This window comes from Centruroides vittatus, unplaced genomic scaffold, assembly GCF_030686945.1.
Source record: "Centruroides vittatus isolate TY-2023 unplaced genomic scaffold, ASM3068694v2 scaffold_1015, whole genome shotgun sequence".
Lineage (NCBI taxonomy): Eukaryota > Metazoa > Arthropoda > Arachnida > Scorpiones > Buthidae > Centruroides > Centruroides vittatus.
Genome location: NW_027122666.1, coordinates 3,707,892 through 3,733,503, shown reverse-complemented (window position 1 = coordinate 3,733,503; position 25,612 = coordinate 3,707,892). Strand labels below are relative to the sequence as shown.

Sequence of the window (25,612 nt, the reverse complement as noted above, 5' to 3'; positions counted from 1 at the left end):
AATCAATTTTACGAGACTTTCCTTAAAATTAAAACTACGCATTAATGATTTTTGAATTGATTTTTCATAATGACTCGGCAAAATCGCTTTCATTTCTTGCTTCATCGACTTGAATTTCACTGAAATTTTTCGCTTCTTTTGAAAATTGTGATATCATCAGAACTTGATCAGAGTATTTTTGACTTTTTCTGCACTCTTGGAACTTAGTGCCTATGCGTGAATGCGGTGAGAGGTGAAGCCCGACGTATTTAAGATAGACCACCTGAAAAAATCTTCCTGTGGATCCTTCAGCGCGGTACAGTAAGGTTTTAAACGCCTCAATTATTCAAGCAGCTGGATGGCATAGATTTATCTATCGAGCAATCGTCAGAAAGATTAAATAGTACAAATCGGTTACTCTACTATCGTAACTGTAAGCAATGGTTTTCGTTATCATGACAACAGAAAACTAAGTCCGGCAATTCTAGCAGCAATCTAACCTTAAGAAGTATAATTCCATTATTTCAAATTACGCTGATGGCATTTATCAGTCCATTTATGCAACCATGAATGTGATAGAAGCTCTGTTGAAATCAAAATCTGATGGACGTACAGTTGGCATAATATTATAAAAAAAAAAATCATTTAAGTCATCTGTTGCAATTCTACAACATGTCTAAAAATTGAGAAGAATGCAGACAAATTTATACTGTATTAAAGGGGCCGTCCATAAATTACGTAAAGGCGATTTTGGTCATTCTAGATCTCCACCTACCCCTGTGTAAGAAACCGTAATATTGTCTTTGATACCCCCCTCTTCTTCCCTATCTTACGTAATATTCAGGCATGATTTTATGGAAAGATTTTAACAAAAACAATTTTTTTATAAAACCCTAAAAACCTTAGGTCCAAAATATATAATTATTAATTAGTTAATTAATAGGTACTATTATTTATAAAAGACTATGTGAACAAATTTAAAAATATAAAAATTTAATGAATTAGTATGAACAATTTATTTTAAGAGGTTTATTTTTTAATTATTAACAATCGTTTTATTATTGTTATTATTATCATTAGTCAACATTATAATATTCATTTTTATAATAACTTTAATTTTCACAAAAAGACACAAAAAACTTTGACAGATCAACTAGCTCATACATGGCCAACATACGGCCGGCGATTAATTTTTCAATATTACCTACTTAAACTTCCAATAATTGGTCGAATGGATTCGCGATACTTCTTTATTTAAAAAAAAAAATTCCATTGTAGAGATTTGCAGCTTTTGTACTCGTCTAATAGTGCCAGAATAAAAAAATAATAAATTTAAAATATTAACATTTATCATAAAATAATGTATGTTAGACAGTTCCAGACATGTTAGACAGTATTCAAGATATACAGGTGATATTCAATTTAACTTAGTAATTCGTGTGCTTTGCTAGAAATATAATGCTAATATATTTAAACATTTATTTATTTAAATGAATCGTTTTTGTATTTAACATTTTTAATTTTAATATTTCGTTCGGCCCGTAAAAAAGTTATTTTTCCAATTCGGCTCGGGGGGCAAAAACTGTTGGCCTCGTCTGGACTAGCTAGTGCACATGTAAACGGAAACGTCATACAAACTAAAACAAGAGAGAATAGAAACCACATTCCGTTGCCATATTAATTATATCTTGGCTAAGGCCAAGAAAATGAACTACATGATGCTAAAATGTGCTAGGTTTATCTGGGGACTAAATCATAAAGCTCGTAAAACTCTATATAATGGTGCAATATAACCAATGCTACTTTACGCGGCCTCTAGCTGGGGTCAAGTAACTAGTAAAAATTCAGTAGCAAGTAAATTACTCTCTCTTCAAAGACAGATTGTCATCAGAATTTCAAAGTGCTGCAGAACTGTTTCTACTAATGCCTCTCTGATACTAGTAGAGCTCCTTCCTTTGCCACTATGTATTGAAGAAAAGGTTGTAAACTGCTACACCAGAACTACAAACATCAAGGCTCAACAATAGTCTCTACTCCTATCTACGGTTGTTCATATGCTACCACATTGCAGTTACCCTACTATCTGTGATTATCACCCTGTAAACAAGGTTATCCCCAGTGTACATTTGGTGTCTCTGCTTCCTCCATGGATAACCATGCAGACATTAGTATCTACACAGACGGGTCTAAAAGTCCCCTTCATGTCGGTTCAAGTATCTGTATCTTCCTCCAAACTGAATATTTTGCCAAAAATATGTTAGAAGGTACAGATACCTTTCACATACCTCCAAGCTAAAGAAGATGCTGACTACCAAGCTGTTCAGTGGGTCACTTCACTACCAAACAAAACTCTGTTTTTCAACCCAATTGTACTATTAACTAGCACACGGAAAAATAATTCTCCTATCCTCTCTGACTTCTGGAGGCTAAAAAATTCCAAGTCACTAATCCATTTACTCAAAACGGAACGTGCACTGGTATAAGAAAAGCAAAAAGACAAACAGGTTAACGTTGAAGGAGAAAAAAATAGTTTTTTATTATTTGACATCATACTTAACGTTAAATGCATTTCGCCTTTAATATAATAAATAACTACTTTTTCTCTCAACGTTAACCTGTTTGTCCTTTTGCTTTTTTATACCAGTCCACGTCCGTTTTGAGTAAATGGATTAGTGACTTGGAATTTTTTAGTCTCCAGAAGTCAGAGAGGATAGGAGAATTATTTTTCCGTGTGCTAGTTAATAGTACAATTGGTAAAGACTGATTATCTGACTCAGTGGCGTAGCGTGGAAATCAGCCGCCCTGGGCGGAGGAAAATTTTGCCGCCCCTTATTTAGGTATCTCAATTTAAAAGATTAAAATATACATTAATTCTAAAGAACATTTCGGCAAGAACAATCATCATTATTGAGTATTGTACAGGTTACAAATAAAAAAGTCATGTATATATGTTTTGCAATATGATAATCACACGTTTTATTACAAAAATTTTTACAAGATATTATTATTTATTGTGAAATTTTGCCGCCCCCTAAAAGTGCCGCCCGGGGCGGGCCGCCCCTGCCGCCCCCACTACGCTACGCCACTGATCTGACTCCATTGGTTTTTTAAAATATTTTATTAATCTGTCTTTCAACCTTTACAGTGATTCTGTCTGTCCTAAAAGCTCTATCCTAAAATCACATATATCCAGCACCATATCAAAAATCTTGTAAATAAGATAATTTTTATATTTGTTCCTGGGCATACTGGCATACTTGAAAATGAAAAAGCTGACTTTGAGGCTGTCAGCTGCAAAGGACACTGACTTGGACTACACTCACATCCTTCTCCCAGGTAGCAAGCCTTAAAAATTATATTCATGACAATGCTGTGCAAAAGTGGAATCAACAATGGTTGAGCATTAAAACTGGTAGAATAACAAGACTTTATTTTTCTAGTGTTGAATGCAGGTTCTCATCACCACTTAGAGATTTAACGTTTGCTACTGCTCAGCTACTTACTGAGCATGATAATTTTAGAAGCTACCTGGCGATGTATAACCGGCAGTAGCGTAGCGTAGTGGGGGCGGCAGGAACGGCCCGCTCCGGGCGGCATTTTAAGGGAGCGACAAAATTTCGCGATAAATAATAATAATACCTAAATAAGGGGGCGGCAAAATTTTCCTCCGCCCCGGGCGGCTGACACCCACGCTACGCCACTGATAACCGGGCAGAAACTGCCTCTTGTTTTTGCTCTACAGAAAACCTAGACACCGTGGACCATATGATCAATCGGTTAATGTCAGCCTAGGTATACAAAATGGCGGCGCTTCCGGTAACCTCGATGGCAAGTGTTTTTAGAAAAGAAATGTAGATGGCGCTGATAGTAGTGATGCCTTCGTATGCAAATATCCATCAAAAAATTCCGTTCAGGAAACGTGAGGAATAATGTGAATTTTGAATTTTGGTTACGTTGGATTATGTACGTTGTTAATATTTTTAAAAGTGTCTGTGTTTTTTTCAAAGTTTGTACAATTTACTCGAAGTCTAAAGTTATCGAGGAGGAAAGTTTGTCAATGGTAATTAACATGATAAACGTGTCATTAATGTGTTTATTGCATGTTAAATGTCATAAAAGTGTATTAAAGGTGTGTTAATATTGTGTAAGCGAGGTAAAAGTTTTGTAAAGGGTTTACATGTGGTTCAAATTTGCGTTTATAGTGTGTAAATGTGTTAAACATGTTTTAAAGTGTGCAAATGTGAGTTAAATGTGTTAAATTTGTCATAACCAAGGATATGTAATAGTGATTTCCGATACGAAAGACAACGTGAACGACACATGGAAGGCTAGGTGGCCGTGGATCGCAGGTGCCAACCTCTATGGAGACGCTGCCTATCGTAGATGAAAAGGCGAGAGATGTGAATTGTAAGACTGCAGTTCTTAAGAGGAGTAAAATTTATCTATACTAATATATAAAGAGGTAACTAAGTTTGGTTGTAACAGGTAATCTCCGAAACTATTCATCCGATTTCAAAAATTCTTTCACCAATATTTAGAATGGACCTTCAGGGTGGACATAGGCTATATATTATTCCGTTAAACATTCATATAAATTAAAAGATATCATCTAGGATTAAGGCTTTTATGTCCAACAGATGGCGCTAACTCCGACAACCTAAGTTTGCTTTACTGCGAGGCATTACGCTTTTCTGTGAGAATGGACTAAAGCGGATCATCTTCTATCTATCTATATAAATAAAAATGTAATGTTCGTTTGTTCCTACCGATTCCTTTGAAATTTTGACACAACGTTGCATTCGAATACGCACGTGATTTTATATAATATACGTGTCGAAATTCCCCACCCACCGGGGGAGATGGACGGGATTAAGGCTTACCGTAAAGAACTCGGCTTCTATTATGCTATTTTAGATGCGGTTTTTTGCATTTTAATAGGGTACGTCAACAGAATATACACTAAAAAGGTATTTTCCGATATTCCCCCGCGGGGAGAGGAACAGGAATAAGACTTACTATAAAGAACTCTGCTTCTATTTATACTATTTTAGATGCGGTTTTTTGCGGTTTTGATTGCGTTTTAATAGGGTTCGTCAAGAGAATGTACACTAAGAAGGGATTTTTTAAAATTCCCCCCACGGGGGAAGTTTTATACATTTATAATAAATACATTTTGAGCCACAACAACGCGTGGCCGGGTCTGCTAGTGTACAATACAGACGAATTTTGTTCGAACCACTGATGTATAGAATCTCGCAATTCACTTCGTCCATGCATCGATTGAATTTATAGGTAGTATGACGACTTTGTTTTTCGTTTCTGGTCCAAGAGTAGGAAAAGTAACCAAAAGCAGGGGAAAAAGTAAATAGCAAATTTACGTTTTAAAAATGTCTTAGTTTTAAAAAAGATTAAATATAGACGCGTTTATGTTATTGTCGACGGTCGCAATCTTGTTTGCACATTTGCTTGTGCAAACAAAATGGCGGCCGGAAGTGCCGCCATTTTTGTATACCTAAGCTCACATTAACCGATCAATCATTGCCCAATTTACGATCAAGATAGACTTATTCTGAAATTAGAAATTTTTACGCTTGGATTCAGGTGGCTATGTCCACTCGATAAGCTTGTTCAGAAACCACTGTTTGAGGCTTTTTACAATTATGTTCAAAAAACAAGGAAGAAAATACTATTTATAGTTTCTAATATCTAGTTTTACATTTTAGTTTTCCCTAAAAGTCGAATACTAATTTTATGTTTACTTTGCATCATGTATTTTGGTTTATGTATTCTTAGTGTTATACACTCATAGGAGTGTGCACTTATTCTAATTAAAAAAAAAAAAAAAAAAGAGAGAGAGAGAAACCACACGGCCTTTCCCCATGATAAAAAATGTGTAGAGCATGAGTCTGCTAGCGTTATTATTCTATCACGTCACACGAGACAATGAGCGTTCTTAATAGAAACCGCCAAATTGAAAACTCCACCACTCAACGAGATCAAAAATTAAAAATAAGAATATTACGTAAGACGAGATCTATTACCCCCTACTCCTGAGTAAGAAATCGTAAGAAATCCTTGACCCACACCCATCCAAAATACCTTACGTAATTTATGGACGGCCCCAAATGGCTATCATATTCGTGCTATTTTATCCATAAAAATGAGCATAGCCCATTATAATATTGTATTGCCCTCTATTATGGCGCTTTATGCGTTAATGAAGAATATGACTAATATTTTCGTGAATAATAATAAGAATAATAAAAAAAACACAAAAAAACTTTATTGTTACATTTAATGGATAGAAGATAAAGTTTTTAAATACACGAGGAAAGTGTGTAAACGTGGCCTACTAACAAGGTTAAGCATGATTTTATTAAATATAAATTTTATTTAAATTATTTAAAAATTAATTAAGGAAGTCTGGAAATGTATTATGTCTTCATTTTTATCTTAAAAATTAAATAAAATGAGTTAGAACGTATATTTTATTTTTAACCAAAAATGTCTGGGTAAGCATAACTTAAGCTTAATTAAAACTTCTTAAATTATTAAAAATTTTTAAAAAGTCATTAAATGCTGAGATAAATTAATTTCTAAAAATTTAGCGATAAATTGGATTGCATAAAATTTATAAATATAAATAAAAATTGTCTCTAGAAATAGGGTAATTACTTTTTATTATAAATAAAATTACGATTTATGAATTTTCCTCGATTTTTAAACTCGAATATTAAGTTTATTTTTTAATTTAGTAGTATAAAGAATCATATATTCTTTGAACAATTATTTGAAAGAAACGCATAGTCCTTGAAATTGTCGTGACCAATGAAATCGCAATTTACTTAATAAAATATTCAGAAAATAATCTATTCTACGCATTTATCAGCGATGTTTTGGTTGACATTAGTCTACTTTTTCTTTCTTATTTGGTTAATAAAATATTTGTTTCGTAAGAAACAAAATAACTATATACGCGATTTACCGGGATTTGGGATTCATCCTATCATTCAAAATTTGTATTTGATCCGTTTGTTTTTGTCAGTTAACGATACAAATGTCGGTAAGTTGATTTTACTTTTCGTAGATTTAACTTAAAAATTATGTTTTAAAAATAAATATTTATTTGAATATAATTTTTATATTCGAAAACTTTTAAAGCTTTTTTCGAGAATACAAATTTAATTATTCTCTACTTCACAACAGTGTCTACCTATGCACCCTGTTGTGAAGTAAAGAATAATTAATAGAAGACACGGTAAGTCACAAATTTAATTATTAACAATTTGCTAAGTATATTTTAATATAAAGGGCGCGCCCAAAAATCAGTTAATTATTTTTAAAGAAAATTAGCTTTATTGCAATTTATGCGTGAAAACTTTTTTAAAAAAACACCATTGAAAATAAGGTTATCTATGTTAAATTTAACGTATGGAAAATGTGCATTTAGACCATTTTCATGATCGTCGAGAGAGGGAAGGTAGGGGTTTTTCCCTGGGAATAAAGGAAACTTAAGTGCCCGTAGCGTTTCCAGCACTTATAAAATTAACGTTATGTAAACTAATAGAAAATGACATTTTTAAGACGGCTTTTTATTAATAAAGAAACATTTTAAGTATTTTATTTCGTAAAGAAAAACAAAAAACAAAATGGCAAAAAGAGGTCTGCACTGCTAAGGGACATCACTCTACTACGGCCCCATACCAGCTCTGACTGTTTTACTATCTTATAATAATCATAAATATTTTTGGTTTACTGATTTTTGGACAAGTATATTTAATACTTTGTTATAGAAATATATATACTATATATGTATATATATATATATATATAATAATAATTTGTTATCTATATCTATACTCTATACTAATATATAAAGAGGTAACTAAGTTTGGTTGTAACAGGTAATCTCCGGAACTACTCATCCGATTTCAAAAATTCTTTCACCAATATTTAGAATGGACCTTCAGGGTGGACATAGGCTATATATTATTCCGTTAAACATTCATATAAATTAAAAGATAACATCTAGGATTAAGGCTTTTATGTCCAACAGATGGCGCTAACTCCGACGACCTAAGTTTGCTTTTCTGTGATGATGGACTAAAGCAGATCATTTTCTATCTATCTATATAAATAAAATATAACGTTTGTTTGTTCCTACCGATTCCTTTGAAATTTTGACACAACGTTGCATTTGAATACGCACGTGTTTTTATATAATATACATGTCGAAATTCCCCCTACTGGGGGAGATGGACAGGATTAAGGCTTACTGTGAAGAACTCGGCTTCTATTTATACTATTTTACGTGCGTTTTTTTGCGTTTTTAATTGCGTTTTAATAGGGTACGTCAACAGAATATACACTATAAAGGGATTTTTCGATATTCCCCAGCGGGGAGAGGGACAGGATTAAGGCTTACTGTGAAGAACTCTGCTTTTATTATACTATTTTAGACGCGTTTTTGATTGCGTTTTAATAGGGTACGTCAAGAGAATGTACTGTACACTAAGAAAAGATTTTTTGAAATTCACCCCACGGGGGAAACGTTATACATTTATAATAGATACATTTTGAGCAACAACAACGCGTGGCCGGGTCAGCTAGTATAATATAAATATACTTTAATAGAATATAAATTTGTCCGTAAACCAGTTAACTATATATATATAGATTATAGTGAAGTCATAAATAAATTCAAATTCAAAAAATATGTTATTTTGTGCGTTAATTTTTAAAACGAAATTTTAAAACCGTAGAAAATTTGTACAAAATTAATAAGTTGGATTTTCGAAATTGAAATTCCGAGTCACGTTGATAGAATAATTAAATACTATCGTAACACGTAGAACCTGTTTGTTTCCATCTACTGCCGCCTTCGAGAATTTTTGAAAAAACGATTTTTTTATAGAGAAAACATTAAATTTTTAAGGCCATTTGCTGGAAATCGCGTGCATAATCGAAGAGATTACAATCAACCTCACGAGGGTTTCCTTAAAATTCAACTATGCGTTAAAGAATTGATTTTTCATAACGACTCGGCAAAATCGCTTCCATTTCTTGCTTCATCGACTTGAATTTCACTGAAATTTTTCGCTTCTTTTGAAAATTGTGATATCATCAGAACTTGATCAGAGTATTTTTGACTTTTTCTGCACTCTTGGAACTTAGTGCCTATGCGTGAATGCGGTGAGAGGTGAAGCCCGACGTATTTAAGATAGACCACCTGAAAAAATCTTCCTGTGGATCCTTCAGCGCGGTACAGTAAGGTTTTAAACGCCTCAATTATCCAAGCAGCTGGATGGCATAGATTTATCTATCGAGCAATCGTCAGAAAGATTAAATAGTACAAATCGGTTACTCTACTATCGTAACTGTAAGCAATGGTTTTCGTTATCATGACAACAGAAAACCGGCAATTCTGGCAATTCTAGCAGCAATCCAACCTTAAGAAGTATAATTCCATTATTTCAAATTACGCTGATGGCATTTATATTTTATCACAATGAAACCTTTTCAAAAGAAGAAGGTACAACTCGAATTAATTAATCAAGATTATTTTTTTATTGAAAAGATCTGTCAGCAAGCACTTGAGTAATTTTTAATATAAGATTAACAATAGGTGACAGCAATAAATAAAACATGTTTAACAAATAACCTTTATTGACAGCGAGTTTTAAAAAAATGAAGGCTAATTATAATTACTTCTTTTTTTTAATTTTCAGCATTATTTAAAGGTTTATATAATGTATGCAGAATGTTTTTTTGTGATGGATTAGTAAGAATTTATATCGGTTTACGACCTTTGGTAATTTGTTTCTCGTCGGACAGCTTCCAGGTTAGTGGGTATTTATAATTAATTTATAACTTTTTATGATTGTCTGAATTTTAATTTAGATGAATTTAAATCTATGTCACGCCAAAAATCGCCAGTCACATTTTGTATACGATGTAATTTCCTTTGTTTACCTATTTGAAGTGTCTGTTTAAAGTGAAGTGAAGCTTTAGTTCGTTTTAATATTTTTATAGATTTTGTTTTTAGTCAAGGACATCTGGTCTTTTCTGCTTAAAACTTTCATAATATCATTGTTAAACATATTTTGCAATTTGTTATCATGATTTTCGGAGTACAATATTATTCTTTTCAACTCTTCTATTCATTCTTTTCTACAATTTTCAGAAATTGTTTTTTGTTTTCATTTATTCAATCCTCCAAATCAATTAATAACTTGTAATTAGCATTTAAAGATTTGTTTTCTTTAACTTTTTGACAAATTACATTATTCAATTCACGGTTATCCACTGAGGGAACAAACGAAGCAATTGATACTCCATGGGATCGAGTAAAAAATTCCACAAATTATAATCGTAAAAGTGATTATGTAACCAAACACCAACCAAATGCACAAATTTTATCGGGCTAGTATAAGGCTGATTACTATTTCGGCACTTGGTTGGTGTTTAGCTTTAATATATCGGGTTTAGTGATGATGTTTAATATAGATTTTGTAACCTTACACACTCGACCCATGTAACGCTTTGATGCTGTACTGTATTTTATAATCGTGGAAAACACACAAAAAATTAAATAATTAAATAAAAATATAGTATATTTGATGTAATTATTTGTCTCAAAGTTTTCTTTCCCCTGGAAGATTTTCCGCGGAGGCTCATGATCTATTGAATCTTTTATTTCTTAAATCTATCATCTCATTTTACATTTAGCCCACCAGTGGCCAAATGGATGAAACCAGCCACCTTTGGTCGTTAGTTGTACGTCCCCAATGGGCCGGCCATATGGGGTTTTTCAGATTTTCCACACGATAATTTTTTATAAGCTCTGAGTCTCTTCTGACATCCAGGTTATTTATATATGTTATCCTCTCTAAGCACTTGATTACAGGAAATGTTAAAAACAAGCAACATATTTTAATTATTTCTTCTCCGAAGCGACACTAGCATTTTTCTATTCAAGGATGAAAATCTTTCATTTAGTATGATGAAATATTAAATTACTTACATTTTAATGTCATTTTTGTCAACACACCTATATTGTTAAAGTGTTGATATAAAATCCTTCTGGCAAGGTCTACAAGGTACGTTTGCTACTGTATACGCTGAAACAAGTTTCTCACCCACAAATTATTTTAAAGCAATCTGTCAATATTTCTTCTTCTTAGTTCCTAGATCCATTATTTAAAATTTCTTTATTTAAAAATGATTTTTTATTCTATCCTATTTTTCCATTAACTAATAAACATATTTTAAAAAGTTTTCATTCTTAAAATTTTAGTTTTAATGAAACTGACTAATACTGTAGTATACCTTTATTTTTATCGTTATTAAAAGCCGTTTTAAACTACCTGCTGATAAGAAACATTACAGGCCTATTTAATCATTCTGTTTGATATTTTTAGTTCTCTCGTAAATTCTATAATGCTACTTTTTCTCTTCCTATATTCTCCATTTTTTTTTTTTTAAGTTATAATTAGACTATTGCAGAATTATTTCCATCCTAAAGTTGCCAGACGTCCCTATTTATAGGGATTGTCCCGGATATTTTCCGACTGCCATCTAGTGACAGGAGGACTTTACTTCCAAAATTGTTCCTACAATAAAGTATTTTTTTTTTTACATTTTAAATGTATTTCGGCCCACCAGTGGCCAATCGGTTCTGTTCCCTGAACGCTGGGAGTTCGGTCGTGGGTTCGCGCCCCGCCAGGATGGTAGATTTTTCGAGAGTTCTCCATGTCTGTAACGCCTGAATAGGTGCCAGTTGCCCTTAAAAACACCTCTCAGAAGGCATCCCTTTATGGAGATTACGCAAGTGTTGCGTTAGCCATAACTTAACAAAACATTTAAATGTATTTCTGTCGCTAGCAGAGTAAATATACATGCGTTTTGCATGTCCGAGAATTGAAGTATCTCAGTATCTGTCGGGAAGAACTTATTTTGTCCCGGATTTTAACTCAGTACATTACCTGGCAACTCTACTCTATTCTTCATCTTCGATGTAGGGGACTACGTTTGAAATTCTGGTATTTATCATCATTCCTTGTATTTATTGATTGATTTTGTCATAAAATATATAAGCTATTTACATTTTATAGTCACATCTTCCTTCGTTACTCCTATTTTCACAAAGATTGTATTATTTTGTTGTTGTTTGATTTTTAGAGCAGTATGTTTAGCATCATTATATTCACAGAGAATTGTTCAGTAGATTACATGATTAATTCACTTTTCGAATTTTTATTGGATTTACTAAATAATTCAATTTAACTTATTCAGGTAATATACTTAAATTGAACAGCTGCTCTAATCCTAGAAAAGGATTTCAGTAATTAATGATCAGAAAAAAATGTTTCTATTCATTAAATACACTATTTTTTATTTAAATTGATAATTCAAAATGGGTAACCCTTTGCTCCTCCTCTCATTAATATATAAAAATCAAAGTCAGTTACTCATTCATAGGAATGTGTGTTAGATGTTATCGACAATCATTTGTATCCTTTGGTTTTAATTCTCACAAAAATATTTCAAGTTTTTAGAAATTACCATAAAGATTTTAATCTTTCTTAAATACAAAATTAATTACAGTTGAATTTCCAGTAATGGCTACCTCCCATCTGTGGCCATTTCTAAACGGTGCTCATTTTTATGTTTTCATCAGTAGCCATTGTTTACAGGTTTGGCTGTATTAATACAGTGCAGGTGAAACATGAATTTCCCAGCAATTTAGGATTCCAGAGTATTGCCGAATTATTCGTTTTGTCAAATCAACGTATGCCACTTATAAATAACTCAAAAACACAGCTATGACCATCTATTACTCTTATCTGTCGTCTCTATACCTTCTCTGAACTGCAAGAAACACTCTGTTTTGTAAAAAATTGAAGAAAAAATAGAGATTTAATATTTGTATTATTTTAAATTACAAATTCTTAAGAACCTTCTCGAAAATATCCTAGAAATTTCAATATTTTATATCTGTAAGACATATTTTCACCTAATTTTCACCTATTGCAATGATTTTTCAAAGACCTCTCCATGTAATCACATAAATTTCAAACAAGATCTCGTGATTTTGAAGATGCCGGACGATGAGTTTTTACATAAATAGTATACTTGTATTAGATAACTTGTAAAATTAAAGTTTAATTTAATTTTCAGGCAGTTTTAAACAGCAATACTAATATAGAAAAAAAGTTCGGTTACGACTTTCTGAAGCCATGGTTGATGGAAGGATTGTTAACCAGGTATTAGAAAGCTTTATATATGTTATTTCTAAACATGTGTATATTAAAATCAACGATTTCTTATAATTTATGCTATATACTAATGTGGCAATTGTGTAATTTATAGCAACGGATCAAAATGGAGAACGAGACGAAAACTTTTAACTCATTCGTTTCATTTTCGAATATTAGACGATTTTCGCCCAATTTTAAGTGAAAATGCGAAAATTTTAGTAGAAGTTTTGCGAGAATTTGATGGAAAGAGCGTTGATGTCATACCTTATATGAGTAGATGCGCTTTGGATGTTGTCTGTGGTAAAATTTTCACTTATACTTGCAAAAAAACAATGTTTAAAAATACAGTAAAATAAACATAATCGAATCTTTCCAGAAACAACTTTAGGTATTCAATTAAATTCGATGAGAAATAAAGATTGTCAATATTTGCATGGAATAGTGAGGTAAGTATTTTCGATACGTTCAGAATTTGCAAAAATTCATTAAATAATGTTAATTAAACCCAAATTGGAATATATGAATATACAGGGTGTCCTTTAAGTCAGGCATCACAGGCATGTTTAAATGATGTTTACGATGTGATTGCCATATTTTGCACACGGAGATTCAGACGACAGATCTAATATCTTTCCACATTTCTTGCAAGATATCAGGAATCTTCTTCCATCTTCCAACATTTGGATACTGCTCTGCCCGATCATCAATATTGTTCTGAAATAACCCATTATAATGCATAACTTATGGTGCACCCTGTATAATATCTTTCATATTTAACCAAAATATAACATTATTTGAGTTCATGAATATATAGTTGTAACAAAAGCAGTATGAAAATATTATATTCAAAAATATTTGGAATAATTTCACTAACAGGGATAAATATAACAGTCGCTTTAAGGGAATAAATGCTTCAGAAACTAATTGTTTAATACTTGCAATCAGCAGTAATTTATAAAAATTATTAGTTAGGAAGTTAGATTATTATTTTGCAGAACTTATTCTTAACTTATTCGGTCCACTCAGAGGCTAAGCGATTCCCTTCTCATAAATACTGGGAATGAAATCGTGGGTTCGCATCTCGCTAGGGCTGGTCACGTGGAGTTTTCCGGGCTTTCTTCACGTCTGTAATGCCTGAATAGGGGCCAGTTACCCTTAAAAAGACCACCCGGAAGGCATTCCCTTAAGCAGATCACCCGAGTGTTGCGTTGCCATAACTTAACAAAGTTAAATTATTTACTACCTCTTTATTCTACTCATATTCTGCTATTGTTAACTTACTCATTGTTTATTTTATTATACAATTACACGAATTTATGTATAAAATCTACACTAAGAAAAGTGAAAGAATACAATTAAACTTTTGGAAATTGATATTGTTTCTCATTGCTTAAGTACTGACTGATATTTGATGCTTATGCTTATAAATTATGAACGATTAATCGCCATATTATCTATATGAATAAGAACTTAATTGTTTATGGACATTAAAGAAAAAGTCACGAAACATTTGGAGATAAATAGCCAATTGATGTTGCAGTCTTGTAATATGATACGTTGGACACGTTGCCTGGTAAAGCGGGATAATACACGTGAATAAAAAGCAACAATAAGAGTCCGTTTCAAATTAAACTGGTAGTGATTGGTTTACTTATTCAACTGTATTAAAGCCGCTTTACTAGCTTTAATAGCCTTTTTCCCCTTCTTCTTTACATTTTATTTTAGTAATTGTAATATCGGACTTTTTCTCAGAAAATGCATTTTGCTAATTATGTTACGGTATTTATTTTTTGGAATTTTACTTATTCTTTGTAAAATTTTTGTATTATTTTCACAATTAGTTTTGTAACTGCGGTCTTACCATTCTACGTTTCTTATACAACGTTATTTTTCTCATTTCTTCTTTACGTTGCTTGTTTCCTGGCTTTTGTTTCAGTTCATGAATGAATCACGTCTTCTGTATAATTTGCACACTACGTTTTGTAAATTTATTGTTTTAAATTCAATTGCTATTGTTTAATTAATTAATTTACTAATTTATTAAATAATTAATATTTTAAAATTTAATTTAATAAAAATTAAAAATATCAAATAAAAATAAACAAATTTTACATTAAAAGTATATAAATAGGAAATTTTAAGAGTATTTTTATATAAAATAGATTTGATAAGTTCAGAAATATGACTTTATATTTATTTATATTTAAATATAAAAGAAATATTTCTAATATTTCGAAAGAGGAAAATAAAGTTAAAGTGAGATTTTTAACACAATATATCATTATTTTAACGCACAAAAAATTAAATTAAAACATTTTAAATACTGTATTATTAAATTTATAAAAAACTGTTGTGTAATTTTTTATTTGTTCATATTTAACGATTTTTTTTTTTACCAGAAGTTAGAAATTTATCAAAATTGAAACTTTTTCAGAATCGGAGAAGTATTTCCCTACAGAATTTTAAGGCCTTGGTATTGGTCGGATAGAATATTTTATATGACAAGAAAAGGCAAAGAAACAAAAAATACCATGGACAAACTTAAGGAATTTGCAATGGAAGTAAATAACGCTCATATCATACTATACATGTTTTAGACAAAAACATTGCACCAAGCTGAAGACCATTCGAAATAAAAGAATTTAAAATATTTGGAATGTGTTATTAAGGTGTTATTAGTCTCTAATCATCCCAACTCTTTTCTTATGGAGCCAAATATTAAGCAAGTAGATTTCTGCATGGCCTCGTGCACTGAACGCCGTGTAGAGAAGCCTAAACACAGCTTTTCCATCCATTTTTGACAGTGTCCAGCGTCTTCCCTATTGAATATTTTAACTAGACAACTAATTTTCAGACCCTTTATGACTTCCTAATTTCAACTGTGCCATTATCTTTCGTAGAAACCGAGATCGGATTTGGCTCATAAGAAAAGATAGCCGGAAGATCATGGCAAACTACGCTATGGAATAGCCCACTCCGATCATCACTCTTGTACATATGTACTTAGCTCTCGCGTAGTTGAAACAAGATATATAGCTTGGAGCAAAGTTTCTGTATACACCAATATAAAATAGTAAATCAAACAATTTCAAATTATGACTAAAATCTTCTTCTATTTTCTAGATAATTCAAAAGAGAAAATCAAGTTTCAGTGGAACTTTTGTTGATGAAGAAAATTATATTTTTTCAAACAAAAAGTTAGCACTTCTTGACTTACTTCTTTATCATCAGGAAACCGGTGGTAAAATCTCTGATAATGACATTTTAGAAGAAGTGAATGCCTTTATGTTTGCTGCAAGTTGCTTCATCGTCATTTTGAATAAATATGAGACAAAATAATTAAATATAAATTTTTCAAAGATGCTCTCATTGTTTTAAATTACAGGGTCATGATACCACTGCACATGCTCTTTCCTGGGCTCTTTTTTTACTTGGAAATCATTCTGAGATTCAAGATAAACTACTGAAAGAAATTGATGATATTTTTGGTGACGACGTCGAGAGAAATGTTACTATTGAAGATATTAAGAATTTAAAATATTTGGAATGTGTTATTAAGGTTTATTTAAATATAATTTTTAAGATTTCGTTAAATTTTGATATTTTTATTATGTATTTTTCAATTATATGTGAGTGTATGAATATTTATAATTTCAGGAATCATTACGACTTTTTCCTTCTGTTCCTATGATATCTAGAGAGTTATCTGAAGACGTAACAGTTAGTAAGTAATTATTTTCAAATTACACATTGGTTCCTGGTTATTTTGAAGAACATGATCTCAAATTATCTAAGATCTAATCTTGGTGGCGTCAGGTTTCTGGCTGTTGCGGTCCACCTACTCTCCTTTCCAATGTGTACGTGTGTACGAAATTATCTCCAGCCAATCACTACTCACTGGAGATAGGTTTGGTGTTAGCATGAGACTACTCGTTATTCAGTGCCATCTGAGTACAAATGAAAGAATTGAAGACCTCTCTTGAATACTCTTTTGCCCATCAGTGGCCGAGTGGGTAAAAGCGTTGAAGCGTTGATAGTTGGAAGCAGGTTTGCTTCCCACAACGGAAGACACGTGAAGTTTTCCTTTACGTGTCTAACGCCTAAATAGGGGCCAGTTTCCCATAGAAAGTCCTTCTGAGAGATACATCTCTTTGGCAGATCGCCCATGAGTTGCGTTGCTGTATCCCACCGAATCAAAACGATGGATTTTCATGGCACTCTATAAGGGACTACTTTACCTTTTTGCAGAACATTATGTACTTAATATAAAAACTGTTTTAAAAAAGCTGAAAATACCCTTATTGGAGGCATTAAATGGAACTATGTTTAGAAAATTTGCAGCAGAAATCTACCAGTTTTCAAATTTTTCACAAACATTATCTAAAACATCATATATTTTAACCAAAATTTCAAAAATATATTTTTTCAGATGGATATATTATACCTAAAGGAACAACTTGCATACTTTATACCTATCTACTTCACAGAAATCCTTACTTATTTATTGATCCTAATACTTTCAACCCGGATAGATTTCTACCAGATAACTGTAAAGGTCGCCATCCTTATAGTTACGTTCCATTTTCCGCGGGATCACGAAATTGTATAGGCAAGTGCAGTTTGTCACATTGAATATTATTTAAAATAGCTGATAATTACAATACATTATATTTTTATAGGACAAAAGTTGGCTTTAATGGAGGAAAAAATAATTCTTTCTCATATATTTCGCCACTACACGGTAGAAAGTATGGAAAATAACATCAAGAAGCTCGCCATTACTGGAGAAATGATCCTAAGACCAAAACATGGCCTCAAAATTAAACTAAAAGAAAGAAAACGATAATAATCTAAATATCTGTAAGGAATGTATTATTTTCTAAACTGTAAAATTTAATTAAAAATTTTCCTGTTCAAAATAAATAAGGAAAAAATCGTTTCAAAAGAAAAATTTTAATTATTTTTATTGCGAAATCTTTCAGACTATGCAATTGTGTGATCTTATATAATAACATTTTTAAATCTGTATGTGATTATATGAAATCATTATTAAGTTTAATAATATAAATTGTAAATTAAATTACAATTCCAAGAAAATAATTTCATAATCTATAAAAATATAAATGCGAGTTTTACAATATAAACGTGAATGTTCATTATAAATTCTACCGTAAAGTTATTTAACTTTAAGTCGATTTTGTTAAATAAGATTTTAAAAAGTTAAAATTTACATTTGAAACATATTTTCCTATAAGTAGCAAGCTCATTAATGTATTTTTATATGTAATTGGCTCATTTCTACAGAAACAACATAATTTGTCATTTAATAAGAAAATATATAATCTTTGTTTTGTAAATCAAAGTATCTACTATTAACTGTAATAAAAAAATAATATATATCTTTAACTATTGATGATGATAAAAAAAAAGTTATTTAGCTATATATTTATTTATACCATTTAAAAAATTAATTATTGTGTAATTTTTCTTAATTTAACCTCTAAAATTAAATAGTGTACGCCTTAACAATGACGTAAAGAGACGTTTTTAATGCTTGGAAGTTGAGGAAAAACTTTCAGCTTTTCCTTAACTTAATTTAAATATTAAAGGAAAACTTATTTTATGAGGAAAAAGAACTAATTTTTTAAATCAAATAGTTTCTAGAAATTGTTTTATTTTCATTTTTAATTTCAAAAACTTATAACTCTGTATCGCATTCAGTTGAGAGTTACGTCACAGAAAGATGTGAATAGATTAACAAGTAAGTACATAAGCTGAATGATAAAAACAGTACATAAGTACTGTATTCATCATTCAGCTGTTTGAAAAAGCTTGTTTATATCTTATGTAAATTTAATAACCATTATAATGAAATTTAAATTCTTCTTTGAATAATAATACTCGATATATTTTCCTTACGTTTACCTGACATTAATATCAAGTAAACTGAGACCGACTGTGACTATATAATCAATTATCTGTGTAAAGATAATGCAAATATTTTAATTTAATTTCAGTGGAATAACAAAATCAAGTACTTAAACTTCATCATGTAGTGTAAACGATGTTAATAAATTGTATTCTTTGAACTGTTATAAAATCTAAAATGTAAGTTCTTATTTAATAACTTTAAATATTTTTTGTTATTTTCATTACATTTAAACTAATAACATATATAAATAAAATCCATATCATTTTGCATTATAAAGAAACAGCTGTATAGCCTAAATAACGAATAACTGATCAATATAAATAAATTAATTATTTAGGAAAGATGGATATTAAATATTTTTTAAAGATATGGATATATAAAAACGTAAATATGGCGGAGATACTGGCCACCGGTGATAGGAGTAAACTTTTTATGAAGACAGATTGGTTTGTCTTAGTGTTGATACAGCAAAAAGATTCAATATAAAAGTTGAAGTGATAAAAAAAAATATTTTACTTATCAATGATGAAATTTTATGGATCTATAGGAGAAAGCATTACAATAATAAGTCTAGAAATATGCCTATAAAACTTCCACGTCTGCATTATGTATTGTAATGTATACAGTACGTGGACATTTAATAATGTAAATAGCCTATACCAAAATACTATATATAAACATATGTATATATGTTTTTTAATTCGGAAAATAACTTAATAGAAATAAAATAATATATTAGACATAGAATTCAAATGTGATATTTAAGGGGAAAAAGGTTAACTTTTTAAATAACTAAACAACTTACTGTAGACAAAGCCGATTCAAATAATTCAAGAATTTGTGATTCGAGCATTAAGACTGAAATGTGTATTACGATATCTATGAAATTTTAATGTTGTATTTTTCGTTTATATTCATAATTATTTTACTGTTCATACCTTACAGATTTTCTTTTTAATTTTTTAATATCATTTTCTGTAACGTTAGGCGGAATCATTATTTTTCTTCAAGTTATGCAAAAATAGGTGCAACAACGTGTTAAAGCCATCAAGTTTGTGATGAAAAGACGTTGACCTTGTTTCTACCAAATATTAATAGTTTTCTAATGACTTTTTTTTTTAATAGCATTTTTCTTTCTTCTTATCAATGAACTTCACAAATGTCAAATTCATGAGTGCACGGTGTGGCAGCCATGTAAAACTTCAAACCTTCATAACTTCTGATAAGTTCATCTTTCGAATAAATGTTTTAGGTAAAAGCCTGTTTATTTTTGATGTAGAATCATAATATACAATTTTAAAATGTGAGAATTCTATTTAAGAAAATGTAGTTGACCTTCACATCGATTTTAGCGCAATCTATGACCAAAATTTCGTAAATATTGCAGGGTAGTTTGTTTATTAGGAGGATCGATGCTATTAAATTTTGATGGTTAAAGATTGAGCGAGTGGGGAAATAATGGGGGGTCGTGTGTATCTCCACTAGGGCCAGACTTAATGACGATTTTACTCGTTATTAGCATTTACATTTTTTTTTCTTTTTTTTATAAAACTCATCCCTGCCCTCAAAATTCAGCTTTTTGCCATTTTATAATAGTTAAAAAATATAAGAAGTTTTAATAAAATATGATAACAGATGGCGTCACCAAAATTTTAAATGTTTCCGGAAAAGTTGAGCATCCCGTTGCTAGTTTATCTGTATATAGATAAGGATATAAATAATAGAGTAAGCACCAGAATACTCCCAAAAACGCAGGAGACTATTTTAAAGAACTGTAAAATGTTACAAAGCACATTTAATACGAAAAACTTTATATTTATTTGCGTACTTATATGTTTATATGTATAATTATAATAAAATTCTCTGATCGTGATTATTTTATTAATAATAGTAACATACAAAGGACATATGCATTGAGAGGAGTTTGACGCGGACAAAAATCTATATCATATTTGTGGAAAAAGTACACTTCAATAATCAGTGTAGCCTCCTTTGACCTTTAAAACCTTCCTAATGCTATTAGACAAAGCATTAATAACATTGCACCATTGCAGAAATATTATTTTGTTCCACTCATTCTGTACACGTTCCCACAATTGCTTTCAAGAAGAGCTGCATAGTCAGACAAGCGACGTTTAAGAAGGGACCATATGTTTGTTCAATCCGGTGACATCAGGCGATTGAGCAGCAGGCTAATATTTGATCCCGAAGCCATGACATTGCCCTTCTGGATGTATGTTTTTGATCATTTACCTTGCCGATGAATGAAAGAGCTCTTAACAATGTGGTAATAGTCGACAGTTTGCAACAAACAGTCGTCAAGTATCTCAGTGTAAATAACGCTATCCATTATATTAGATATAGAACATAGCATTCCAGACTCAAAATAGGTAATACAGCCCCAGACCATAAGGGTGCGACTATGCAGACGCGAGCGAGCGAATTTTCGGAGAGAGCGAGAATAAGTGGCGAGAAGAGGTGATGACATTTCTCGCTCCTTTTTGTTTCTCGCTCTCGATTATACGACCACACAGCGCGCGAGCGAACTCGAGAAAGAGGCGTGGAGTTAATGAGTCACGTGTTCTCGTCGAACTTGCCGAGTAAAGCTATTGTTATATACAAATAAAACACAAAATGGTTCGACATCGACGCTTGTTACTAGCAAAAAAAAAGTTGTTATTATTAGGATTACTGCACGAAGAAATAAAAATAAAACGACGATATGGTGTTCATCCTCTATGGAAACAGCGAAAAGCTAAAGGACATTATAATAATTTGGTAAGAAAATAGAATTTGTATAATTTCATGTTTGTCTGTAGTTTGAATAATATTAAAACAAAAATCTTTTTATATATAGATGAAAGACATGAGAAATAATCATTCCTCATTTTTTCGGAACTATTTACGGATGGCTCCGTCACAGTTCGATCAGTTATTACGGCTGACGGCTGATCGATTACAAAAATATAGTAATAATGAGTCGATTTCTCCTGGTGAACGTTTAGCGATTACATTAAGGTAAAATTCGAATATAATAGTTCAGATAAAAATTTAGAATTAAATAATTTATCAATTAATTAAATGCTTTTCTAGATTTTTGGCAACTGGAGACTCTTACAAGTCTTTAGCCTATGCATTTTATGTAGGATTCTCCACAATCCAAAAAATTATTCCAGAAACTTGCCAAGTTATTTGGGATACACTTAGAGAAAAATACATTCCCGTGAGTATTCATGTATGTCTGGTATATAACATAGAAAATATACACTACAATGCTATGTAAAATTTCATACATAATTGTAATTAAGTATTGTGATAATTCCATACTTTTGCACTGCATTTTATTTTAATATATATATATATATATATTGCATTAGTTTATTCTGAAATATATCTGCTGTACTGTGTGCATTCCTTGCAGGAACCTACTGAACAGATATGGAGGAAGTCTGCCATAGAATTTGAAAAATTATGGCAATTCCCAAATTGCTGTGGAGCAGTTGATGGCAAGCATGTCAACATTCAGCAGCCTGCAAATAGTGGCTCTCAATTTTACAATTATAAGGTGATTTTCAAAAAGAATGAATAACTTGCAATGCAATCTTTTAATCTTATTTTAAAACATTAGTTTCTCATAATGCATTTTATAACATATAGAGTAAACAGATAATGAATATATTTATCAGTTATTTATGATTTAGAGAAACAATTGCTGATGGATAAAGTTTTTAAAGACAATTGTAATGTACAAATGAAGATATTAATACTTTCAATCAAGGAATTGTGTTCTATTGACCTATCTATATACTATTTTAAAAGCTTGTTAAAAATTATGATAAAATTATTAATGCTCAACCATGTCAAGAAATCTGAAATAGATAAAATTCAAGAATTTTAATTTGTTTAAATTTCTTCCAGGGAACTAACTCCATTATATTGTTAGGCATTGCTGATGCACATTGCAGATTCTTGGCTGTTGATATTGGTGCATATGGCTCATTTTCTGATGGAGGAGTTCTGAAGGCGTCAGTACTAGGCAGAAAATTGAAAAATGGAACATTGGGGATACCAAGTTCAAGTATTCTGCCTAATTCAAATACTTTATCTCCACATGTGTTGATAGGAGATGAAGCATTTCAACTACGCCCAGATTTTATGAGACCGTATCCTGGTAGACAACTGTCCCCTTTGCAGAGTGTGTTTAATTATCGCTTAAGTCGAGCAAGGTATATTTATATTTTTTTTACATTAATAGTTATAATTCTAGATACAAATAATTAATGTATTTGTAGGCGTTGTATTGAATGTGCCTTTGGTATACTTGCCAACCGATGGAGAATTTTTCGAAGGCCCATTGCTTTAGCACCAGATAACGTAGATAAAGTAATAAAAGCAGCTGTTGTGCTGCACAATTTTATGATCACTGAGAATAATTTATCAGGTATCATTTGTTACAATAATTATTTTTATTTGTTATATTTTGTATTTATAGTATTAATGTGTCTTCTAGATGAAGCAGCATATTGCCCAGAAGGATACAGAGACTATTTAGATACTAATGGTGTATTTTGCGAAGGTTCATGGCGCACAGATGAATTGTGTGAGCAATGGAAACCATTTAAACAAAATGTATCACGCAATTTTTCAAAATTGGCAGGAGATATTAGAGATAAATTTGCCATATATTTTGTTTCAGAAGGAAATGTATCTTGGCAATGGAATAATATATATTGATTAAATAAACAAAAATTGTTTAAAAAGTAATGTTTATTAATAATTATTAATCTGACACATCATCAATAAAACTATTCACTATATCAATAACCGTCCTTTCGCACAATCTTCTTTTTTTTTGATGGCACTTGCTTCATTAAGGTGTCAAGATATAGTGCGAAAGGACTCCCTTGACATTCATTCAATTCTCTGAAAAGAAATAAATTTTTAATGTTCTGAATTGTAATTTTTTATAAAATTTTGTCAAACAGATTTTGACAATTATTACATATAAAATTGTTCTGTACATAGAAAATATATTCTCACCTATTTACATTACTAATTTCTTTTAGTAACTGTTCTGGAAAGGATGTTTTCCTCTTCTTTGGATGAGGATGAGGATGAGGATGTGATGTGGACGGTGAAACTTCTTCTATATTCACATCACAACCCATAGCAATATTTTCTAAAATCTGAAGTATTTGTTGAGATTTAGAAATAGAACAATAAAAAATAATTTTAAAGATTACAAAAAGAATACATACTTCTGATGCAGTTGGTTCCATATTTTCATTTATTTCAGTTTCTGAAATATTTGATTGTGTTCTGGAAAATAAGTATAATAATACTATTGTATGAAATGTTCTACTTGTACCTTAGAAAACTACTAATAAAATAAAATTTATTTATCATTATTTTAAAATATTAATGTAAAGATTCTTACTCTCTAGCTTCTACCACATCAGCTAAAAACTGTAACTGTGAATAAAAGATCCATTTAGGCTTTTTGGCTTCTAAGCCACTTCCACTCCTTGGCAAGCTGTTGTGGATAGCCCGGAACTGATCACAGAGATTTTTCCATAACTTCTTGCATCTGGTTACTGCAAATATAAAAACTAATTTATTAACAACTACTGTATAATTTAACTCATAAATAATCAGTTTTATATTTCGACATTAATTACAAGAGCTTTTAGTTATATTGCACGTGTCCTGAGACAAAGAAAAGCACGGTATATCCGACGACGCGATGTAACGAAGTAATAAAAATTCTGAGCATATATTAAACAGATTATACACGCTACGGAATCTTTATTCTCTATTTTTTATGTCAAGTGTTTCTGGTATAAAATAAGCTTATTTTATACCAGAACTTACATACTTATATACGCTACTAAACAGAAACTTACCGTCTAATTGAGTGTCTTCAGCTATCTGATTCCACTTTGCATATAAAACGTTTCGATTCCTGTGATCAGGAAGTCGTTTATCCCATATTTCTGGGTGTAAATAAACGTTATTTATCAATTTTTCTTTTATGGCTGGTCCGCCGTCTTGCTCACTGGAAGAAGCCATTTTGTACTCCTTTACGAAGGCGCATGCGCACCGTTCAGCGAGAACTGGCGAGACGCGAGAAATATCAAAACCTGTCAGATATGTGCGAGAACCAGAAATTCGCTCTCGCCAGCGAGATTTCTCGCTTCTCGCTTGTGCATGGTTCTCCTTTGCGAGAACTATATCGCTCGCAACCTCTCGCTCGCTACTAAATTCGCGTCTGCATAGTCGCACCCTAAGACTACCACCAACAAATTTCAATGTTGTTTGTACTTCTCGCTCAGTTATAGACTTCATCGATGAAGTCCATACCCATTTTCGCCCATTTGAACCAACTCTCTTAATTTTGGATTCATCTGACCATACAATCTCCAATCTTCGATTATTTACAGCC

The 25,612-nt window shown here is 31.3% G+C and overlaps 2 protein-coding genes across 2 annotated transcripts; both read left to right on the top strand.

The window, feature by feature from the left end:
• Window positions 1-6,877: 6,877 nt before the first annotated feature.
• On the top strand, window positions 6,878-18,102 carry LOC136986197 (cytochrome P450 4c3-like). Its single transcript, XM_067283679.1, has 11 exons — window positions 6,878-7,042; window positions 9,708-9,820; window positions 13,159-13,244; window positions 13,351-13,538; window positions 13,615-13,684; window positions 15,673-15,799; window positions 16,362-16,530; window positions 16,622-16,797; window positions 16,896-16,962; window positions 17,668-17,847; window positions 17,918-18,102. Exons 2-11 carry the CDS (start codon window positions 9,740-9,742, stop codon window positions 18,082-18,084), a joined length of 1,311 nt encoding a protein of 436 aa, XP_067139780.1. The 5' UTR covers window positions 6,878-7,042; window positions 9,708-9,739; the 3' UTR covers window positions 18,085-18,102.
• Window positions 18,103-21,627: 3,525 nt separating this feature from the next.
• LOC136986422 (uncharacterized) lies at window positions 21,628-23,934 on the top strand. Its single transcript, XM_067283954.1, has 7 exons — window positions 21,628-21,948; window positions 22,028-22,188; window positions 22,264-22,393; window positions 22,592-22,735; window positions 23,089-23,396; window positions 23,463-23,611; window positions 23,681-23,934. The coding sequence occupies exons 1-7, from the start codon at window positions 21,805-21,807 to the stop codon at window positions 23,902-23,904; spliced, it is 1,260 nt and encodes a 419-aa protein (XP_067140055.1). The 5' UTR covers window positions 21,628-21,804; the 3' UTR covers window positions 23,905-23,934.
• The last annotated feature ends 1,678 nt before the right edge of the window (window positions 23,935-25,612 follow it).

Excerpts from the sequence above, each read along its gene's own strand:
- LOC136986197 (XM_067283679.1), top strand. The coding sequence starts at position 9,740 with ATGTTTTTTTGTGATGGATTAGTAAGAATTTATATCGGTTTACGACCT. Across the intron at positions 13,685-15,672 it reads TATTTGCATGGAATAGTGAG|AATCGGAGAAGTATTTCCCT; the intron begins GTAAGTATTTTC and ends AAACTTTTTCAG. Across the intron at positions 16,531-16,621 it reads AGTGAATGCCTTTATGTTTG|AGGGTCATGATACCACTGCA; the intron begins CTGCAAGTTGCT and ends GTTTTAAATTAC.
- LOC136986422 (XM_067283954.1), top strand. The coding sequence starts at position 21,805 with ATGGTTCGACATCGACGCTTGTTACTAGCAAAAAAAAAGTTGTTATTA. Across the intron at positions 22,189-22,263 it reads CGTTTAGCGATTACATTAAG|ATTTTTGGCAACTGGAGACT; the intron begins GTAAAATTCGAA and ends ATGCTTTTCTAG. Across the intron at positions 23,612-23,680 it reads CACTGAGAATAATTTATCAG|ATGAAGCAGCATATTGCCCA; the intron begins GTATCATTTGTT and ends TGTGTCTTCTAG.